The sequence below is a fragment of the Nylanderia fulva genome, unplaced genomic scaffold, assembly GCF_048542155.1.
Source record: "Nylanderia fulva isolate GAGA-0341 unplaced genomic scaffold, ASM4854215v1 Scaffold262, whole genome shotgun sequence".
NCBI classification, from domain to species: Eukaryota; Metazoa; Arthropoda; class Insecta; order Hymenoptera; family Formicidae; genus Nylanderia; species Nylanderia fulva.
Genome location: NW_028190328.1, coordinates 10,001 through 34,262, shown reverse-complemented (window position 1 = coordinate 34,262; position 24,262 = coordinate 10,001). Strand labels below are relative to the sequence as shown.

Sequence of the window (24,262 nt, the reverse complement as noted above, 5' to 3'; positions counted from 1 at the left end):
ATGGGATCGTTACCCTCTAGCCGCGTAACACCGTCTAGGCCGTTCGCGCACTGCGGGGTAGATTACGCGGACCCGATTACATTACGTGAAGAAAACAGACGCAACGCGCGTAACAGCAAGGTGTACATTGCGATATTCATGTGTTTCACCACGAAGGCGACGCATATCGAGGTAGTAAGTAATCTAACCACCGAATCCTTTCTTGGAGCATTCAAGCGATTTATTTCACAAAGGGGAAAGCCCATCCAAATGTACTCGGACAATAGGACCACTTTCGTCGGGGCTCAGAGACAGCTTAAAGAATTGTACGAATTTTATCGTGACCAAGAAACGCAGCGCGACCTCTCCCAATATTTCAGTAGCCAAGGTATAACTTGGAATTTCATTCCTCCAAACGCTCCGCATTTTGGCGGATTATGGGAGGCGGTGGTTAAATCCGCGAAATTTCATATGTCGAGAATAGTTGGTCAAGCTCACTTAACTTTTGAAGAATCACAAACCGTATTAGCGTAAATCGAGGCAATACTAAATTCGCGCCCCATTACTCCGCTGAGCAAAGATCCGAACGATCTGTCTTATCTCAGTCCTGGGCACTTTTTGGTTGGCACGGCACTTAACAGTTTCTCTTGCAGCAACATCACCGACGTCAACGAAGGCAGACTCGTGCGTTGGCAGCGAGTAGAACAGCTCAGGCAACACTTTCGGCGCAGATGGAGCAGTGAATACCTGAGCTCAGTAGGAATAATATGGGGGTTCTGGACCAGGTCCTCTGAGGGGGGTGCGGGGCGGGGGGGTTTTCGGGGGCGAGGGGGTATGACGTCACGCGGGCGGGGGGTCTTATCAGCAGATAAGGGGCTGATATGTTTATAAACAAAAGATAAACATATATCTATTACAAAAGGGCTGCCGCTGCCGACAATTAGAAGGGGGGGGTTGCGTTTCTTCTCCTCATACGTTATCTGTATATTTCTAAGAAATATAATCAAATTTTAAGAAGGGCTACCGCTTGGCGTGCGCCGACAATCAAGGGGGTTGCATTTCTTCTCTCCATACGTTATCTGTATATTTCTAAGAAATATAATTAAATTCTAAGAAGGGCTGCCGCTAAATCCATGCTTGAGCGCCGACAATCAAGGGGGTTGATACATGATCTATACGTTATCTGTATATTTCTAAGAAATATCAGCGGGTAAAGTTTCGGGGCGAACAAGTTGCTGCCTGCAACCTCACCGCTTGCGGCCTCGCTGCCTGCGACATGTTTTTGCGGAGGATTGCATTTCACCCTCGCGGTACCTCCCCAATAAGCGGCGGTTCTTTATTGTTTATCTTAGGAAAAAATACCAGCGCCGATAACCAGCGGCTGCAGGAATTTATAATCTGATTCCAGGTACTGGTATGACAAAATATTTAATGTTAGTATTAGTATTATTAGTATCTGTTATATTGTTATTATTAGGCTTGTTAAATTTCTTAGTTGAGAGATTTTTTAATCTGCGTTTTATTTCTGTGAAAATTAGATCAAGAGGATAACCGTTGGATAGCAAAATGTTAATAGCTTTCTCTATCAGGGAAAACAATACAAGATTCCGACATAATAGTTTCATTGGACGTTGTTTCATTATTTACTAATGTTTCCGTAGATCTTGCATTAAACGGTATCAATAATAGATGGCATTTTATAGAGTCACACACAAAGATTCCCAAAAATGAATTCATAGGTATGATAAAATTTATATTAACTTCTACATTTTTTACTTTCAATAACATAACTTACAAACAAATTTATGGGACTCCTATGGGTTCCCCACTTTCTCCGATCATTGCCGATATAGTCATGCAGGACTTGGAAACATTGGTAATTAATAATTTAAATTGCGAAATGACTTTTTATTTCCGTTATGTAGACGACATTATTTTATGCACTTCCGCTGACAATATTACATATGTTTTGAACGAATTCAACAATTATAACGATAGACTACAATTTACATTGGAAAAAGAGGATAATCGGTGTATAAGCTTTTTAGACATAATGATCAAAGTAATAGATAATAAAATTTATTTAGATTGGTATCACAAAAAGACATTCTCAGGTAGATTACTTTCATTTTTTTCAAATCATCCGACTTGTCATAAAATAGGAACAATTTATAACTTGGTAGATAGAGCTTTATTACTATCACATCCGCAATTTCACAAAAAAAATATAGAGAAAGCTATTAACATTTTGCTATCCAACGGTTATCCTCTTGATCTAATTTTCACAGAAATAAAACGCAGATTAAAAAATCTCTCAACCAAGAAATTTAACAAGCCTAATAATAACAATATAACAGATATTAATAATACTAATACTAACATTAAATATTTTGTCATACCATATATAGAATCAATATCTGAGAAAGTTGCTTTAGCAATAAGAAGACCTGACGTAGTGGTAGGATATCGTTGCATTAAAAAATTGAATGACTTCATAAAAGTTCAAAAGGACAGAAATAATTGCCCCACGAATTCTAACGTTATTTATAAATTGAATTGCAACGATTGTGACGCCACATATGTCGGACAGACAAAAAGACAGTTAGGAACGAGACTTAAAGAACATAAAAATAATATTAAATTAGACTCTGCTAGACATTCGGTTGTCACGGAACACATTCTAAACGAACAACATACATTTGACTGGGACAATATTAAAATTATGGATCATGAAAAGAATTACCATAAAAGACTAATATCTGAAATGATCCACATTAAAGAACAGAAAAATGGAATTAATTTAAATAAAGACACCGAATTGTTAGACAGTAGTTATTTTGACATACTTAAAAAATTTGCTGAATCATAATTTAGAAAAAACATTGGTAATTAATAAATACATCACGCTCTCTATTTTGACATTTGTTATTCAGACTTCGCAACACACACTTGAAATATCGGGAAAAAGGACTTGTTAAAACGATAATGTAAGTTGAAAGATTTTTTAATTTTCTCTGACATTGATTTAATTCGCGTATTATATCCGCAGCATGTTTAAATGTCGCATAACTTGGCATCTCAGACCAATCGCCTTGCATATCTATTGGTCAACAGCGAAGAATCGTTTTAATTTTATATTTTAATATTTAACTAACTTTGTATTTTTAACATTTAACTTTGTATTTTAATATTTAACTTTTATGTATTGATAAAGACTGTAGTGCAGTCGAAACGTTTACAATTTATATCGATTCTGTAACGGAATGTTAATTTAATTATTTAACTATTAATAAAAAATTTTTACATCTTATTTATTTGCTCGTTCAGTTGGCCTACTATATTTGATTTGTTCAATTTTGTTAACATATCAAAGCATTGTTTTGAAAACTATTATATTTGATATTATTAGGCGATTTTTTGCGACTGTTTGGTACATGTACCAATGTGTACCAGAATGTTTTCGTGTGTTTGGTAATTTGTGATAGAGGCGTGGCCAATCATTTTGGTATGTATCTGGTTGGTACCACGTTATATCCAGCAATAAAGCAGGGTACATGTTGTTAGTTTTCTGAGTTGCAAATAGGCGCCAAATATAAAGACACAGGTAATAAACAATGCATTTTACATTTATTCGTGTTAAATCTATTGAGCTAAATATTTCAAACAGAAGATCGAGCTTATAAAGTAGAAACTAAAAATGTCAATTTTTTTGGACACTTTTAAATAATTTCTACGCTTATAGGTTAAGCACTGATTGAAATAGAGAGCTACAAAACAAATAAAATTTCTTTATTATTTAAAACTTGAATTATATTTAATTCATTATTTATCAATTATAGATACTATAGATAGTATGAATAAAAGCAGCCTTTTAGTATGTGCTGACACGAGTGGGCAACCGATTTTGGATGAACATGGAAAATTAATATATTTTTGTCCTAAAAGTATGTAAAAATTATATACAGATAGATGTATTTTTTATTTATTTACTTTAAATATGAAATTAAGACTTATATCTAATTAAATATTACAGCAAATGCTTTAATCTTGGAAGCTCAATCGTTATGTAAAGCACCTATGTCTGAAAACAACAGTACATAAGACTTTAAACATCTTTTAAATTTCAAAACGTATACAGACAATACAAATGTTTAAAAAACATCATGAAATATCTAAACAACTTATATTTTTTTGATTTTTTATTGTTTAATATAAGTCTATATGTTTTTAATGATCTCATACATAATCATTTTATTAATTATATTTTAAAACAAATTGCAATAATAATTAAAAAATAATTTTATATAAATTATTATATATCATTTAAATATATTTTGTGTTACAGATACAACAGAAAACAATATTACAAATAAAGAATGCACAAACGAAGAAATTAAAGAAAAAGGGTTAGAAATGACAAATAAAGATAGTAAGCACCTTTATAATACATACATGTATATACAATAATACAATTAAATAATAATAATAATAATAATAATGTTTTAATACTTGTAGAATTTACTAATGAAATGACATTAAAGTTATTAGAGATTGTTGGAACTAAATTTCACCATCTTAATAATTAAATGCATAAAAAAAATATGATTTGATATTGCAAGAGAAATGCAAAATAATGGTTATTTAATTCATTATATTGGAACAAAAGCTTCTGACAAATGTCATCAACGTTGGCGTAACTTAGAAAAAATGTATCGTAGACATTGCCAATACATGAAATCTACTGGAACAGGGAAGAAAAAGCCTCCAAAATATTTTGATGAGATGCATGACCTTATCAGAGAGAAACACAACAGTCAACCAGTTAATTTACTGAATTCCCTAGATAATTTTAGTACAACTTCTGATACTTGTAGTAGTAAAATAAGCGAAGTTACAAATAACAATGAAAACTTTCCCAATACAGAAGATATTGCACTAGAAAATAACGTGTCAACGAAGAATACGTCAAAGAAAGAAAAAGATAATTTAAAAATTTTAAATATTTTTGAAAATGTTAAAAAAACAGTAAGACCAAAGAAAGATAATTTAAGCATTGTTTTGAAAGAGTTACACGAACAAGATACACAAATTGAAAATCAACGCTTCGAAAAGTTTCAGAGATCATTTTGCTAAAAGAGCAAAATGGATTAAAAAAAAAAAAAAAAACATTAGAACAAAGAAAAGAATGCATAAAGATTATGAAAAGTCTTATTAATTTAGAAGCACACAAGAAATCTAAAAAAAGGAAATATTCCTCTGATTCTGACTCTGCTTAATGTTTAAAACTTAATGCAATACAATTTTTTGATTACATTGATTATTTTGGTTAAGAAAAATATTGGATTTTATTTTTATTTCATTTTATTTTGCCTTGTTCAATATATCAATTTTTTGTTACTTAAACTTCGCAACACACACTTAAAATTTCGAGAAGAACTTGTTAAAACGATAATCAAGATTAAATGTCGCAAAACTTGGAATCTCAGACCAATCGTCTTACTCATTCATTGTTTATCAGCGAAAAATCGTTAACTTTGTATTTTAAAATTTGAGTTTTATGTATTGAAGAAGACTGTAGTACAGTCAAAACGTTTACGTTGCATATTGTTTCTCTAATGGAATGAGAATTTAATTATTAATAAATCTTTAGATCTTATGTAATTTTGCTCGTTTAGTTGGCCTACAATATTTATTTCTTTTAATTTCGTCAATTTTATTAAGTTTAAGACTAAATTAGTTTTTAAGAAAAGAGAATTTTAAGTTCAAATAACTAAGCTATACAATATAAAAATATAATAATATAAGACAATAATATTAAGTAAACGAGAATAATATATTTAAAAACGCATTTTCTTTTACAATGTTTAATGCAATAATGTAATATTACATAGTTACTTTAGGCATAACAAAGATATAATAAAAAAATAATTATACAGTTGAATGTAAAAATAAATTTATTTTTTTTTCATTATTGCATTTTCTTTCTTTCTATTTTTACCTTTCTGACAATTGCATCATTATAGTATTTCTTTTATCAATTGCAATTTTTCTTCCATTATCTCTTCTATTATTTCTATGTATATTAAAAACTTGTGTTTTATCAATTCTTTCAATATCAATATCTACTAATGATTCAGCAAAATCATCATTTATGAGACAAAAATTATGTAAAGCACAATATGACATCACAATGTTTGAAGTTTTTCCTATTTTATACACTATTATATATTTGAGCTTTCGCCATCGTCCTTTCAATAAGCCAAAAATATTTTCAATTTTTACTCTAATCTTGCTTTAAATTTTATTATATGTTGTCTGCATACGTGTAACATTGCCATAATCTTTAAAGAGAGGTAAAAGCCATTCTTTTATGGGATATATTTTGTCACCTAATAAAGGTTGACCTGATGAGAAGTACTGAGAATATACATTTGCTTCAATTTTATTATATAAGTTTGAGTTACTTAATACTCTACAATCATTAGCTGATCCAGAATGACCCACATATACATTTGTAAATATATTATTTGTTGTACATATTCCTTGCAAAATTATTGAATGTGTACAATATCTATTTTGATAACAGCTTTGATGTATACTTGGTGCTAACATTTATATGGCAACCGTCAATTGCTCCAATTACACCTTAAATATATAAATTATATATAATTAGCAATATTTAATTAATTATACACGGGGTGAAATGGTAGACCAGTAGGTTAAGTCGTAAGACAATACACCTAAGGTCCCAGGTTCGAATCCAAGTAGGGCCAATCATCCCACATGCCGGCCAGGAAAAAGGTGAAGAAGGAGGAGAAGGAGAAGAGAGGAAAAGGAGGGAAGGAGGCTCGACGGAAAGGAGAAGGAGAAAATGGAAAAGAGGAAGGAGAATTGGAGACAGGAAGTAAGGAGATGGAAGAAGGAGGAAGGGAGAAGATGCGAGTGGAATGAAAAGGGAGCATAGAGGTTTGGGAACGCTCCTATCAGAAAAAAGCGCCAGGGGGAATGGATATGGAATTGGAGAAAGTGCGAGTGGTTTAAAAGAAAACGTAGAGGTTTGGGAACGCGAAATTTATACTGGTAGTGAGAAACAAAAAGAGTTCTTAGAGAAAATGTTACATCTTTTCAAATATATTACAATAATTAATGCCAACGGTTCACGTGTTAATGTAAATATTAAATGTTTTCAGTGCTGGCAGATTACAATTAATAGTATAATGCAGTTATGGGATAAAAAATTAAAATTTTTAAATTTTCCTTATCTTCGAACACGAAGAATTAATCAAAATTGTGTCGAAAATTTCTTTGATACTATTATGCAACAAGGTGGTAATTCTCTGAATCCGACATCGATTCAATTTATGCGTGCCTTTAAAAAATTACTCCCGCACGGAACAAAAACCTCTAATGGATGTTCAGTAGACGTCCATCATGGAAATTCAAAACCTCCATTAGACGTCCACGTAAACTTTTATGGACTTCTACTAGACATCCATAGTTCCGCATTTGCTACTTCCATTCGACATCCATTAGACATACTCATAGATGTCATATGGATGTAATACAGAGTAATTATGGATATTTCAAAAAACTGATGGATGGATAATGGATATCCATTAGAGGTTATATAGATGAATAATGAACATCTACTAGAGATGATATAGATGATTTATGGATGTTTCTAAAATATTTCTAGCTTAATTATTAAAGAAGACGATTGGAAACACACACAAAAATGCAGAAATTGTAAAAAATTTTTTCTGTTTTTATTGTAAAATTAATAATAATCGCATATACAAATAAAAAATATACAATTAATATAAATAAAAAATATTTTGCAATAACGCACGAATATATTAATAAAAACTTAATAAAAGAAATTTTTACTGAATTTGCAATTAAATATTTAATAAAATAAAATACGTTGAACTCTGAAAACTATTTGACTTATTATATACTATTATAATTAATGTAAATGTATATGGATTGTCCATCTGAAACATACATAAAATTTATTAATAATACGTTTTATTACCGCTTACATCTTTGTGTGTCATCGAGGCAATGTGAAAATTTCATTTACGTGCAATAGCCTTAGGGCCTGAGGGCCATTACACGTGAACAAAATTTTAGCATTGAATTCATGACACACATGTTAAATTTTTATTTATTTTATTTTTTTAAAAGTCTCAGATCTGCATATATAAGTTATTTGAAACTTGTATATTGCGTTTCATCATTGACTTCCATAAAAATAACCTGAAAATAAACTGGATGTATTATTATTGCACATAAACAAAAATAGTGACAACAAATTAAAATTATCAAGCTATGTGGTATTAAATAAAATATATTTTTTACTATTTTATAATAATGTACTTTTTCTTTTATATATTATTAATTTTATAGATCTTTTATAGATTTTACTCTATTATAGATTATTAAGATCTTTTATAGATTATATTAATTTGAATTTTTCATTGATGAATGGCGATCGGGTGAACCATTGTTTTCGTCTCTAACAGTCCGCTTTTTTTCATTATTGTGTCTTGCCTTGGAATGCCTAAACCACTCCATGACTCTTCGTTGTATTTTTGTTCGATCAGAATCCGAGATATTGTGAAGTATGGATCCTGAAAATATTTAATGTTTAATTTTCGAGATATTTCACCGTTCGATACTTTTTATACACTCTGTATATATATATTCAAAGGCATTTTTGTTTATAAATTAATTATTTATAAACAACGTATAAACTTACTGAAAATAACTTTTATTAACTCTAAATTTTGTAATGGATATTTTCCACGTCGGCCTTCCCAATTGTAATTTTCCGCTAATTTATTTGAGAATACTTTATAAAGTGTCCTCTTTACCGCATCATCGACGCCTGTTCCACCAATTGCTTGTATATATGCGCGCTATAATAAGAATAAAAGTAATATTATTATTAAAGTTAATAACGATCTCTTTTTCTTAACAGTAATTTCCAATTATTTTTCATAATACATTTTATTGTGAATTGAAACGTTTACTGAAAATTGATTATGCAATAAACTTATAAATTTGATAATAATTGGAAATATATTATATATAGGGTAAACCATTTATAATGTTAATGACAAAAATATCTTGTAACATATGCATTCAATTAAGAAAAAGATTTTAGACAAAAGTTACAAGTACCAAGGGGGACATATATGATACCATACCAGTTATTTTTTTGCTCTTTTGCTTTTTTATCGAAATATATGTAAAGGTCACTTTCGATTTTTTAAATGTTGTTGGGTATCCTCAATTAAAAAAATAAAAGTGACCTTTATATCTTGATAAAAAAAAGGCTAAGCAAAGACTATATGGTCCTATCATATGTCCCTCGTATTAAAACCATGACACTAATTATTGTTATATAAGACATTTCTTCATATGTATATTTTAGGATACATACACGGTCTATCCCAAAAGTTCCCAAACTTTCGGGAACTTTTGGGACAGACCGTACATTTTACAAAATTTACAAAGTATCGTTAACGTTTATGAATGGTTCACCCTATGTATTCAGTTACTAAAATATATAGATATGTGCTAACTTACTATTTCAGTGTTCTCTTGGGAATTAGCAGTTTTTAAAATTTCCTCAATTTCCGTTAATTGGGCTCTAGTTTCTAAAGGAAATCGATTTTCAGCGCCTTCGTAAGAAAATCTCGTATTTTCACATTCTGTGCTTCTGTTGCTTTTGTCCACTAAAATATCCAATAGAGATAGTGCTTGTCTCATATCGTATTTTACAGTTGCTATTTCTCTAGTCAATCTCTTTAAATGATCCACTGTAAATAGCATTTTTAATTATTAATAAACGAATAAAATGTGTGTGTATATATATCATGTAAATTTCAAAAATCTACATTTTCCGTTTATTAGTAAAACTCTATTAGTATATCGAAATAATATATAGTTTTGTATACTATATATTATTATTTTATATACTATATAAAAGTTCATATGTGTTATTTCGGTATATAGATAGTAAATAGAGGTTTACTAATAAAAAGAACAAAATGTAGATTTTTGAAATTTATACTACACACACACACACACCAGTAACGTATTATTGTATGCATATAAATGTATGTAATATATATATATATATATATATAAAACATAAATTAAAGTTGCATTACACATGTTGATTTATCAAGAAATACAGCAGACAAGACGATGTATTATTTTGATATATGTATATAATTATTTTAACAATAAAAAGAATATATATAAAATGTTGCTTTTCGAAATTATTTGAAATTAACAGTTTTAATTTTTTTTAAATCAATAGTTTTGTACAATATTAAAATATGTATAAATTATAATTATTTTTTTTTCATTTTTTTCAAATACACACACACACAAAGTTAAATACCCAGATAGCACAAGATATTCGAAAAGAATTCATTTATATGTCATCAATTTTGAGTCCTTTTTCAAATGCATATAAAATTCATTTTAAAAATGAATTCTATACATATATGTATAACTATGCATAAAATTTAAACAATTAATTGTAGTGAAACATTACATATAATAGATGCTTTGAAACTATACAATACATGTATACATATATATATATATATATATATATATATATATATAGTTACGTCGAGAATCTATTATGTATAAAATCATATAATATTTAAAAAAATTATTGTTAAAATATGCCTTATATTTTATGCCTTATATCTTTATTATATATTTACTTACTAATTGCAGCTTGTGAAGACTGATCATTTAAATTGTTATTTTCTTTTTCCTCATTTGTATATCGATTTTCTCGCGCATATATGTTAGATCGATCAACTTCCTTAATTTTATTAACATGTCGATTATGTACTACATTGTTTCGATTTTTTTCTTTTGTAACGATGCATGGTTCTTCATCTATTTCGTATGAAGTATCGTTGTCATTTGCATCTGTACATGAAATATATTATAAATATACATTTAATGTAAACACACTTTATGTGAGTATAGCAGGTATTATTATAATTTCTGAGATATTTTATTAATATTGTTATTATGTATTATTTTAAATGTTTCATGTGTGTATATAAAATTATGGAATACTCTTTTAAATTTTTTAAAATTAATTTTTAACAATTAATTCTTTTTAATAATTAAATACTGTGATATTTTTTTACAAATATGAAATTTTACATTGTATTATATTATTACATGGAAATATGTAATGAATTTACTCACCTTGTTGAGATGATGTGGAGTTCAAGTTTGAAACTTGTGATGATCCTTTGTGTTTTTTTGTAGAATCCGAAAAATATATAGTGGAACCTGATGTATTTTCACATTGAACTGCTTCATTTGTATTGTACAGTCGTTGACCTTTAATTTGATTAAACACAATATGTGTTATATGCATAATAAAATATATGTTAACACACACACACATATAAAAGATATGAATTTTATATCTATATACATGTAAAATTTATAGTTTTTCTATTATGTATTTAACATATAATATATATATATATATATATATATATATTTATATATATATATATATGTATATATATAATGTATTTAACATACATATATGCAATATTAGAATTATTCATAATTACGTTTCACAGGAGGACATGGAGCAGACGGTAAAGTTGCACTTGTGCCCTCTTCTTCGCTTTCGGATGAATATATATCTTTTCTCGCTCTATATTTTCTATACGTTTTCGTCTCTTTTTCAGTATCCATATCTGATGTATATAAGGCCTTTTCTGCTACCGCATCAGCTTTCTGTAAGGACGCTGAAAATGTTAAAAATATATTAATATAAGTATAATGAATAAGTAAAACTGAAGCATCATAAAAGCTTTTTTATTTAAATACTTACAATACTCGCCAAAAATCCGTTTAATTTTAAAGGAAGACCAGGAAGAACTCGGCTTTTCCTCTTTTTCAATTGCCTTACGAATTTGTTGATCCTTGTTTTTAAATGTGAAGGATATTTGCATAATTCCTTATTCCTTTGTAGCCAAATTTTAGGTATTACTTGAATACCATCGGAAAATTCAACCACGATGAATCCTCGATCTGACATCTTCCTGTGAAATTTAAAAAAAGCATTTACGAGTAATCATGTTAACAAAGATATCGATTTGTATAAACTATATATATATATATATATATATATATATATAGTGTGTGTAAAAAAGATTGTCTCAATTCAAAATTTTATCAGAATTTACTTTAATTTTTTATTAAACAAATAAAAACTCAAGATACAAATATTATAAATGTGCAGTACTTATAAACGGTATCACTGCGAAATACTCTTTCATTTTTGTATGGCAATTTTACAAATTTGTAATTGATTTTATTCAAAGGCCATCTTTGAATGTCAGATAATTCAATTACTTTAAAAATGTTTAAATGATTAGAATTACATATATTATTATAAAGTTCTTCAACAACTTTAAATTTACGACTGACTGCAATATAATTGCCATCACTCGATGTTGCAATATTTTCCAAACAGATAATATCCTTTTCTATAAGACAACAATTATCGGAAGATTTGATTGAAATAATAAAATGAGAAAATTCAACCTTTGAAAATTGTGGATTGAACCTGATATTAACGGTCCTTTCTCATGTCGATTCTTTACACATATTTTTGAAATGTCTGCATTGTTAGATTTTACTCATTTCCGCATAGTGATTGTTAATTTACTTTAATGGTTTCTCAGATCTTCTTAAAAGACATTGTAATTCCTTCATAAAATTTTCAAATGAAAAGGCGATATCTCGTTGAAATACGCGACGGATATTTGCGCTTCAGCATAATTTTATATATATATAATTTTATTGTTATGTGTTTTAATATAAATGAAAACTATTTAGTAAAAATACGAACTACGCACTTGCCTTATATTCTGGATAACTCCTGTTGTCCAATATAGTATCTTAATTCTTTCCTGATAGCAATACGTGCGTCTGACACAATCCGCTGTCTCGGAAGAGAGGATCAGGAATGCGAAGCGGAGTGCGATCAACAACGTCGTTGCAATCGTCGTTGCTAATGAACAAACATAAATTAATTTACGGCGATATCTTGTTGAAATACGCGACGGATATTTGCGCTTTGGCAAGATTTTATATATGTATATATATATATATATATATATATATATAATTATTGTTATGTGTTTTATTATAAATGAAAACTATTTAGTAAAAAATACGGATTACGCACTTGCCTTATATTCTGGATAACTCCTGTTGTCCAATATAGTATCTTAATTCTTTCCTGATAGCAATACGTGCGTCTGACACAATCCGCTGTCTCGGAAGAGAGGACCGAGAATACGAAGCGAAGTGCGATCAACAACGTCGTTGCAATCGTCGTTGCTAATGAAGAAACACAAATTAATTTACGGCGATATCTTGTTGAAATACGCGACGGATATTTGCGCTTTGGCATGATTTTATATATGTATATATATATATATATATAATTATGTTTATGTGTTTTATTATAAATGAAGAAACTATTTAGTAAAAAATACGGACTACGCACTTGCCTTATATTCTGGATAACTTCTGTTGTCCAATATAGTATCTTAATTCTTTCCTGATAGCAATACGTGCGTCTGACACAATCCGCCGTCTCGGAAGAAAAGAGCGGGAACGCGAAGCAAAGCGCGATCAACAACGTCGTTGCTATGATCAACTATAGCAACGTCGTTGATTATAGCAACGACGTTGTTAATCGCGCTTTGCTTTGCGTTCCCGCTCATTTCTTCCGGCGGATTGTGTCAGACGCACGTATTGCTATCAGGAAAGAATTAAGATACTATATTGGACAACAGGAGTTATCCAGAATATAAGGTAAGTGCGTAGTCCGTATTTTTTACTAAATAGTTTTCATTTATAATAAAACACATAACAATAATTATATATACATACATATATAAAATCTTGCCGAAGCGCAAATATCCGTCGCGTATTTCAACAAGATATCGCCGTAAATTAATTTATGTTTGTTCATTAGCAACGACGATTGCAACGACGTTGTTGATCGCACTCAGCTTCGCATTCCTGATCCTCTCTTCCGAAACGGTGGATTGTGTCCGACGCACGAATTGCTATCAGGAAAGAAGATACTATATATTGGACAGGACAGGAGTTATTCAGAAAATAAGGCAAGTGCATAGTCTATATTTTTTACTAAATAATTTTCATTTATATTAAAACACAACAATATATATATAATTATGCCGAAGCGCAAATATCCGTCGCGTATTTTAACGAGATATCGCCGTAGATTAATTCGAGAAGAGAGTGATGAATTATTTCCGCTTATATGTAATAATGAAGAACCTAGAACCAATTCGCGTGTAATTAAAAATAATTCCGTATTGAATAATGACAATGATGAAATTCTACACGCCAATTTTAATAACGCTCTTTCCGCATTTGTACAAGAGACAACAAATTTATCATTTTCCGAGGAAACGAACATTTTCGAATCTGATACTTCCTTGAACAATACATTAGTACGAACTTTTATAATAGAGGATGATAATAATAATAATTTAGAAAAAGAAAACAATGATTTTGAGGCATTTTTAATACAATGGGCTATCACGCATCATATTTCTCATGTAGCTTTATCACATTTATTGTCTGGTTTGAAAAAAGTACATCCAATTTTTTTTAATTTGCCAAAATGTGCAAAGACATTATTACGTACACCACGATCTTCTGTTATTACTGATATGTTTCCTGGTCAATATTGTCATATCGGTATTGAATACGGTATTCTACAATTTTTATCTGCAAGTAATGGTATGAATAATAGTACAGTTTTATCTTCTATTAAAATTCAAATCGGTATTGATGGTTTGCCGATATCTCGATCTAACTTGAATCAATTATGGCCCATTTTAGGTCGAATTATGCCTCATAGAAAAGTATTTCTTATTGGTTGCTATTTTGGTAAAACCAAGCCCGCGGATGCAAATGAATTTTTAAAACAATTTGTAAAAGATATAAATGTTTTGATTGATAAAGGCGTAACTTATAATAAAACAACATTTCCAGTTTCAATACACTCTATAATATGTGATGCTCCTGCAAAATCATTCATAACACTTACTAAAGGACATACTGGTTATTTTAACTGTTCAAAATGTACAATTGAAGGTGAATTTATCGCTAACAGAATTTGTTTTCCCGGTTTTGATTAGCAAAAAAGAACAGACGTGAGTTTTCGTAATCAAATTCAAGAAGAATATCATCTCGGTCGTTCTATTTTATTAAACATTTCAAATTTTGACATTGTATCTCAAATTCCATTAGATTACATGCACTTGATATGCATTGGCGTTGTTAAGAAATTAATAAAATTATGGATAAGTGGTCCTCTTAAATCTAGATGTTTATCATCGCAACGAATAAAAAGTATTTCTCAATCTCTTCTCGATATGAGACGTTTTATTCCAAAAGAATTTGCAAGAAGACCGCGAGAAATTCAAGATTTTGCACAATGGAAAGCAACCGAATTAAGGCAATTTTTGTTATATACCGGTCCGATTGTATTACAAAAAGAAGTAAATTCTGATATATTTTCAAACTTTTTAACTTTACATGTTGCTGCTCGCATTTTATGTCAAAATAATAGTACAGTCGAATATATTGAATATGCAAATAAATTATTTAAACATTTTGTTGAATGTTTCATCAAAATTTACGGGCCCGAATTTGTATCACATAATATTCACGGTCTTCTGCATATAACTAATAACGTAAAACAATTTGGGCCATTAGATACTTTTAGTGCTTTTCCATTTGAAAATTTTATGAAGGAGTTAAAATCTCTTTTAAGAAAATCTGAGAAACCATTAGAGCAAATTAACAATCGCTATGCGGAAATGAGTTTTCATAAAATCAAATCTAACAATGCAGACATTTGAAAAATATGTGTAAAGAATCGACATGAGAAAGGACCGTTAATATCAGGTTGTTTCAATCCACAATTTTTGAAGGTTGAATTTTCTCATTTTATTATTTCAATCAAATCTTCCGACAATTGTTGTCTCATAGAAAAGGAATATTGTCTGTTTGAAAAATATTGCAACATCGAGTGATGGCAATTATATTGCAGTCGGTCGTAAATTTAAAGTTGTTGAAGAACTTTATAATCATATATGTAATTCTAGTTATTTAAACATTTTTAAAGTAAGTGAATTATCTGACATTCAAACGTGGCCTTTGAATAAAATCAATTACAAATTTGTAAAATTGCCATACAAAAATGAAAGATATTTCGCAGTGATACCGCTTATAAGTACTGCACATTTATAATATTTGTATCTTGAGTTTTTATTTGTTTAATAAAAAATTAAAGTAAATTCTGATAAAATTTTGAATTGAGACATTCTTTTTTACACACACTATATATATATATATATATATTATATATATTATATATATACATAGTTTATACAAATCGATATCTTTGTTAACATGATTACTCGTAAATGCTTTTTTTAAATTTCACAGGAAGATGTCAGATCGAGGATTCATCGTGGTTGAATTTTCCGATGGTATTCAAGTATTCCTAATATCTGGCTACAAAGTAAAGAATAATGCAAATATCCTAAAAAATTCATTAATATCAAAAAGTAAAAAATACATAAACTATTTTATTTAATACACATAGCTTGGTAATTAACTAGTGTAATTATGTTATATTGCAGAATTTTTTATTTGTTGTCACTATTTTTGTTTATGTGCAATAATACATCCAGTTTATTTTCAGATTATTTTCATGGAAGTCAATGATGAAACGCAATATACAAGTTTCAAATAACTTATATATGCAGATCTGAGACTTCTTAAAAAAATTAAATAAATAAAAATTTAACATGTGTGTCATCGATTTTATGCTAAAATATTATTCAGTGCAATGGCCCTCAGGCCCTAAAGCCATTGCATGTAAATAAAAATTTTACATTGCCTCAATGACACACATAAAGATACGTAAGCGGCAATAAAACATATTGAATGTATTCCATTATTACTGAAAATACTATACAGTTACATATACAGGGTGATTCAAAACAATCGTTTGTCCTTAAAATGTCGTATTCCTGACTCAATTCTAAGACGATTTTTCCTTTGCCAAAATTTTATCCGAAGCTTAGTTTTTGAAATATAAAAAGAAATAGTTAGCGAATTACAGCACGAGTACGGGCGGTAATCAGGAGCGGCGCACCACATTATCCGACGCGGGCGATTACGTGGGCGCTCGAAGCGATCAGCTGTTTGTTACACGCGGCGTTTTGTGTGTATGTGTGTGTGTGCGTGTGTGTGTACGCGTATACACACACACACACACACACACACACACACTCTCTCTCTCTCTCTCTCTCTCACTGATTCTTACCTTGTAGAGATGTTTGATGTCCTTTGACGAATAATTGTTGCCTGACTGGATACAATCCGATATTGACACACTGTGACACACTGCATAATGAAATCATTTTTTTGTAATAAATTCTATTGACACTTTGACTCACGCACTTGATTAAAAATTATTGTAATAAATAACTGATTACAAATTACAACACATAATCACAATCTGAGAGAATTTTCTCTTAGAATTTGCCCTGAAAATTGTGGTAATCGTAGGATAATATTGTATGGAAAAAATTTTATTAGAATTCCTCTAATTAATATTTATCACATTCAAAATAATAATATCTATCACAATAAAATATGAAACATGTTTTATTAATTTTACTAAACCGTAAAGTAAAATTAATGAAATATATTTTATATTTTTTATTGTGATAAATATTATTATTTTGAATGTGATAATTATTAATCAGAGAAATTCTAATAAAATTCTTTCCATACCATATTCTCTTACAATTACTATAACTTTTAGGGTAAATTCTAAGAGAAAATTCTCTCAGTGTTTTGATTAATTATTAAAAATTACTTGTAAAAACGCGCGGCGCGCACAGCACACGTTACTCGATGCGGACGGCAATAGTTTACACGGCAAGGACACGACAATCATAATCATAATCTAAGAGAATTTTCTCTTAGAATTTACCTAGAAAATTATGGTAATCGTAGGACATTATGATGTGGAAAGAATTTTATTAGAATTTCTCTACTATTTATCATATTAAAAATAATAATATGTATCACAAGAAAATATAAAATATGTTTGATTAATTTTACTATACAGTTTAGTAAAATTAATCACACATATTTCATATTTTATTGTGATAGATATTATTTTTAATGTGATAAATATTAATCAGAGAAATTTTAATAAAATTCTTTTCATACCGTATTGTCTCACAATTACCATAACTTTTAGGGTAAATTTTAAGAGAAAATTCTCTCAGTGTACCGATTAATTATTAAAAATTACTTGTAAAAAGGCACACGTTACTCGATGCGGACGACAATTGTTTACACGGCAAGGACACGACAACAGACTGCGGCGACGGACGACGCGACGCGTCGCGACGCTTCGCGACACGTCTAGACGATAACAATAAAAATTATAACGTAAAAAATTATAATACGTTATAATATGCCTTTTTTAATAACATAATTATTATACGTTTTAATACATGTCTCGCGTCAATCACATGTTCGGCAACGCCGCGTGATTGTTATCGTCTAGACGTGTCGCGAAGCGTCGCGACGCGTCGCGTCGTCCGTCGCCGCAGTCTGTTGTCGTGTCCTTGCCGTGTAAACAATTGTCGTCCGCATCGAGTAACGTGTGCCTTTTTACAAGTAATTTTTAATAATTAATCGGTACACTGAGAGAATTTTCTCTTAAAATTTACCCTAAAAGTTATGGTAATTGTGAGACAATACGGTATGAAAAGAATTTTATTAAAATTTCTCTGATTAATATTTATCACATTAAAAATCATATCTATCATAATAAAATATGAAATATGTGTGATTAATTTTACTAAACTGTATAGTAAAATTAATCAAACATATTTTATATTTTCTTGTGATACATATTATTATTTTTAATATGATAAATAGTAGAGAAATTCTAATAAAATTCTTTCCACATCATAATGTTCTACGATTACCATAATTTTCTAGGTAAATTCTAAGAGAAAATTCTCTTAGATTGTGATTATGATTGTCGTGTCCTTGCCGTGTAAACTATTGCCGTCCGCATCGAGTAACGTGTGCTGTGCGCGCCGCGCGTTTTTACAAGTAATTTTTAATAATTAATCAAAACACTGAGAGAATTTTCTCTTAGAATTTACCCTAAAAGTTATAGTAATTGTAAGAGAATATAATATGGAAAGAATTTTATTAGAATTTCTCTGATTAATAATTATCACATTCAAAATAATAATATTTATCACAATAAAATATAAAATATATTTCATTAATTTTACTTTACGGTTTAGTAAAATTAATAAAACATGTTTCATATTTTATTGTGATAGATATTATTATTTTGAATGTGATAAATATTAATTAGAGGAATTCTAATAAAATTTTTTCCATACAATATTATCCTACGATTACCACAATTTTCAGGGCAAATTCTAAGAGAAAATTCTCTCAGATTGTGATTATGTGTTGTAATTTGTAATCAGTTATTTATTACAATAATTTTTAATCAAGTGCGTGAGTCAAAGTGTCAATAGAATTTATTACAAAAAAATGATTTCATTATGCAGTGTGTCACAGTGTGTCAATATCGGATTGTATCCAGTCAGGCAACAATTATTCGTCAAAGGACATCAAACATCTCTACAAGGTAAGAATCAGTGAGAGAGAGAGAGAGAGAGAGAGAGTGTGTGTGTGTGTGTGTGTGTGTATACGCGTACACACACACGCACACACACACACACAAAACGCCGCGTGTAACAAACAGCTGATCGCTTCGAGCGCCCACGTAATCGCCGCGCTAATGATAATGTGGTGCGCCGCTCCTGATTACCGCCCGTACTCGTGCTGTAATTCGCTAACTATTTCTTTTTATATTTCAAAAACTAAGCTTCGGATAAAATTTTGGCAAAGGAAAAATCGTCTTAGAATTGAGTCAGGAATACGACATTTTAAGGACAAACGGTTGTTTTGAATCACCCTGTATATGTACTAATAATATAGATTTTCAAAAAACTGAGTATAATAAATATCGAAACGCAACTTTAAAGTAAAAAAAACTAAAAGCACTGTAAGCTACATATAGAGAAAAGTATAAATACTGTAAGACTTAGATAGTAAAAGCGAACTGATCAACCATAGTATTTTTGAAATAATTCTCGCGAGTCTTCTTATCTCTCATTATGATTGGTTAATTCGCGCTTATTGTCTAAATCTTACAATAACCTTATTATTAATAGATTTTACGTATGTTTCAGATGGACAATCCATATACATTTACATTAGTATAATAAGTTATATAGTGTTCAGAGTTCAACGTATTTTATTTTAAATATATAATTGCAAATTCAATAAAAATTTCTTTTATTACGTTTTTATTAATATATTCGTCCGTTATTGCAAAATATTTTTTATTTATATTGATTTGTATATTTTTTATTTGTATATGCGATTATTATTAATTTTACAATAAAAACAGAAAAATTTTTTACAATTTCTGTATTTTTGTGTGTTTCCAATTGTCTTCTTTAATAATTAAGCTAGAAATATTTTAGAAACATCCATAAATCATCTACATAATCTCTAGTAGATGTTCATTATTCATCTACATATGTAACCTCTAATGGATATCCATTATCCATTCATCATTTTTTGAAATATCCATAATTACTCTGTATTACATTCATATGACATCTATGAGTACGTCTAATGGATGTCGAATGGAAGTAGCAAATGCGAAACTAGAAACATAATGTTTTTAGTGTTATTATTTTATTATTTAATATATTTATATTATATTCATGAATTTAGTAAAGTTGAATTTGTAAATTTTAGAAAATTAAAAATAGGATATATAATATCACATGTTTTTAAGTGTACTTTCAATACATTTGAGAATTATAAATAATATTTAAATTAAAATTAAATGTTGTTTTGTTAAAAAGTAAAAGAAATAATACGTATACAAATATATTTAATATTTATTCATCTATCATCTATCATAGATATCTATTAGACATCTATGATGGATTTACAGACGATCATATTATCGCGGAGATAATATGGAGATCTATTAGAGATCTATACAGCGTCCATCGTGGAGATAGATGTTCCATGGAACTATGGAGGCTATATGGACATCCATTGGATGTCATGTTCTGTGTGGGTTCAGTATTAAATTTCTACAGCATTCTGAATCTCAAAATTGTGCTCACGATAATTACCAAATGTTAAATTTTATTAAGAAACCGTGTTCAAGTAAATGTTTAAATCAAACTATTCCACTTTTGCCACGTAAAATTTTAGATATCCCAAACCATGATTACTATTCCATGGATCTGCCAGAGGAGAATGCGTTTACATATGTGTGTGGATGTTTGATTAAAAAGTGTATGGAAATTCATTCCTGTAATACATGTATATTATATGTAAATGAAAATAAAGCTGTTTTAGAGGACACTATATTATATTGTTCTTTTCGAGCTTATTCTAATGAAGAAAATAATTTATATGGCAATTTAAACGTACCAAATAGCAATTTTTGTTTTTATATCCATCAATTAGACGAATTATTTGTAAAAAATTTTGAAAATAATTGTTTTAAAAGAAATATTGGTAATTATTTTTTTCATTTAGTGCAAACTATACTTTTTGAACCGCTATGCCAAGATTTTTTTACTAATTTTTTCATAAAATTATTTTTACGTATGTGTATATATTTTACATTAACACAGCATAATAAATCATGCAAAAGCATTAGTAGGAAAAATAGGAAACTTCTAAATGTTTCACATTTATAAATCTTAATATTAAGTATACAGTCTTATTTTCATAATAAAAAGTGTGATTGCGCTTTAAATGAAATATTAATATTTATAACATTTGCTTATATATATCATACATTAACATTATTAACAACTTGATCTTATATATACATAATTTTTTATTAAAATTAATTTATTTTACATGTAGTAATATACTAAAAAGAGAGCAAAAATGAAGAAAGAGTAAAAAAAAGTTCAGATGGCAGTACTGTTATACTCGCTGATTTCGCGCATGCGTACTCCATTTTATGTTACACAAACATCAAAGGTGCCGACAGAGAGTTGTGCTATTGTATATACTGTGATATTACTTCTATAACAACTGTGGAACGCTAGCAAATTTTAAGCAACACTTACTGTAAACGCATTTTAATTAAGCGAAGAACTGTAGTGACATTGGTGCAACTGAACTTAAGACGTTTAAATAAATAGAATCTTATATAATACAAATTTAAACAATTAAAAAATGCGTAAAAAGATTTAAAACAAAACCTAGAACATTGTTTAGCAGAGCAATTGTACTTAAAAATATCTGCAAACATTTTTAAAAAGGATGGAGAGATGTAAACTAAAATGTGAAAAATAAGTTATTATAAATAACGTAACAAAAATTAAAAACCATCAAAACTTTTAGAATTATATACCAACTGCGAAACATTGAATCCGCAAAATATATAAAAAAAAAACTATGATCGACAAATGTAAGTATTGAAGGCTTGATCGACTAATATAATTTGCTGACGGTTTCTTAACTACGGAAAGGCATTCCGCCGTCAGGCCATCTGTCGGTGGGAGGTAATACTAAACACAAGCCAAGAAACTAACTATTATTTTTATTTTTATCGACAACAGGGGCTCTAAATCGAAGGATCGGGGGAGGATCTAGCCATATACATTCCCGTAAAAGTAGAACGTTCCATCTTGCACGGTTCATTTGTTATTAATTTTTCAATTTTCAAAATGTAATATTCGTTTTTAAGAATATTTGCAAACATAAATGGCTGTAACTCGGGCCTTCGGTGCGTGATGTCGTTGGCACTCGCGTTTGTGCAAAAGGATAAGCTTCTATCTCCAACAGTTCCTTTGTTATTAATTATTTAAATTATTTTTTTAAAAAGTAGTAACTATTTCTTTTTTTGCTTTTTGTCGACATCAGGGATTCTAACTCGGAGAATCGGAGGACGGCCTCGCCATCTACGTTCCTGCCAAAGTAGAACGTTCCATCTTGCGCGGTTCATTTGTTATTAATTTTTTAATTTTTATAATGTAATATTCTTTTTTAACAATATTTGCAGACATAAATGGCTGCAACTCGGGCCTTCGGTGCGTGATGTTAACACTCACGTTTGTACAAAAGGACAAGCCTCCATCGGATGAGAAGGTTATCGTCGTACTTTGTTCGTCTCCATCGAAGGAGACAGGTTAGTTTTACCCTACTGATGACTAGACATTGCGATAGTAATTCTGCTCAGTACGAGAGGAACCATAGGTTCGGACATTTGGTTCACGCACTCGGTCGAGCGGCTGGTGGTGCGAAGCTACCATCCGTGGGATTATGCCTGAACGCCTCTAAGGCCGTATCCTCTCTAGTCGAAGGTGGCAATGATGTCTCTTGGAGTCTCGTGAGTCGAAAGGCTCAAAACAATGTGACACTACTCGGCGGCCGGTCCTCGGGCCGGTCGTCGCACGAGCCCGGTTTGCCGTACGGGGAGTAACTATAACTCTCTCGGTCCTCAAAGCAACACGCCGCGATGGTACTTAGAGGGAGTCGTGATTGGTTCGTGATGCGTCTCAGTCTTCTTGTAAGGACCTTCAGCTACTCACGTTTAAGTTGTACCTCCACCTCCTTGTGATGCTCCCGAAAACGGCCTACCTTGAAAATTTAGATTCGGTAGGTGTCGACTAAGTGATGGTACAGCGGGTTTGGTCCTAGTGGATACTAAGCCTTCTCTGCTGTATTGGCGAACACCAGCCTGCGATGTGAGCAAAGAATGGAAATCACGGCTTTGCCGACCTGGGTGAACAACTTGTCTGTGAAAAAGTGAAACTGCGAACTATCGTAAGAAATGTTAAGAGGGATGTTGAGAGAAGGAACAAGGGGAATTTTTGAGATCCCAATCATAGAATTCAAATTCCTTAGTTTCCAAATTTTCTTCCTTTCTTAATTGTCGTAATAACATCGCGTTTGGCTCTATTGGTCGAGAGAAATGAAGTGTAGATTGTGGTTTTAAAATTAAAGAGCTGACTTAAAAGTATTCTTATTATTTCTCGTAAGAGAG

At 30.0% G+C, this 24,262-nt stretch overlaps 2 protein-coding genes across 2 annotated transcripts; one reads left to right on the top strand and one right to left on the bottom strand.

The window, feature by feature from the left end:
* On the top strand, window positions 1–513 carry LOC114942768 (uncharacterized). The gene has a single exon (XM_029318214.2). It carries the CDS (start codon window positions 1–3, stop codon window positions 511–513), a length of 513 nt encoding a protein of 170 aa, XP_029174047.2.
* Window positions 514–8,442: 7,929 nt separating this feature from the next.
* On the bottom strand, window positions 8,443–11,403 carry LOC114942767 (uncharacterized). Its single transcript, XM_029318213.2, has 5 exons — window positions 11,233–11,403; window positions 10,735–10,944; window positions 9,574–9,806; window positions 8,741–8,900; window positions 8,443–8,612 (listed from the first exon to the last, which is right to left on the bottom strand). Coding segments are annotated over exons 2-5 (564 nt in total). The 5' UTR covers window positions 10,736–10,944; window positions 11,233–11,403.
* Window positions 11,404–24,262: the final 12,859 nt, after the last annotated feature.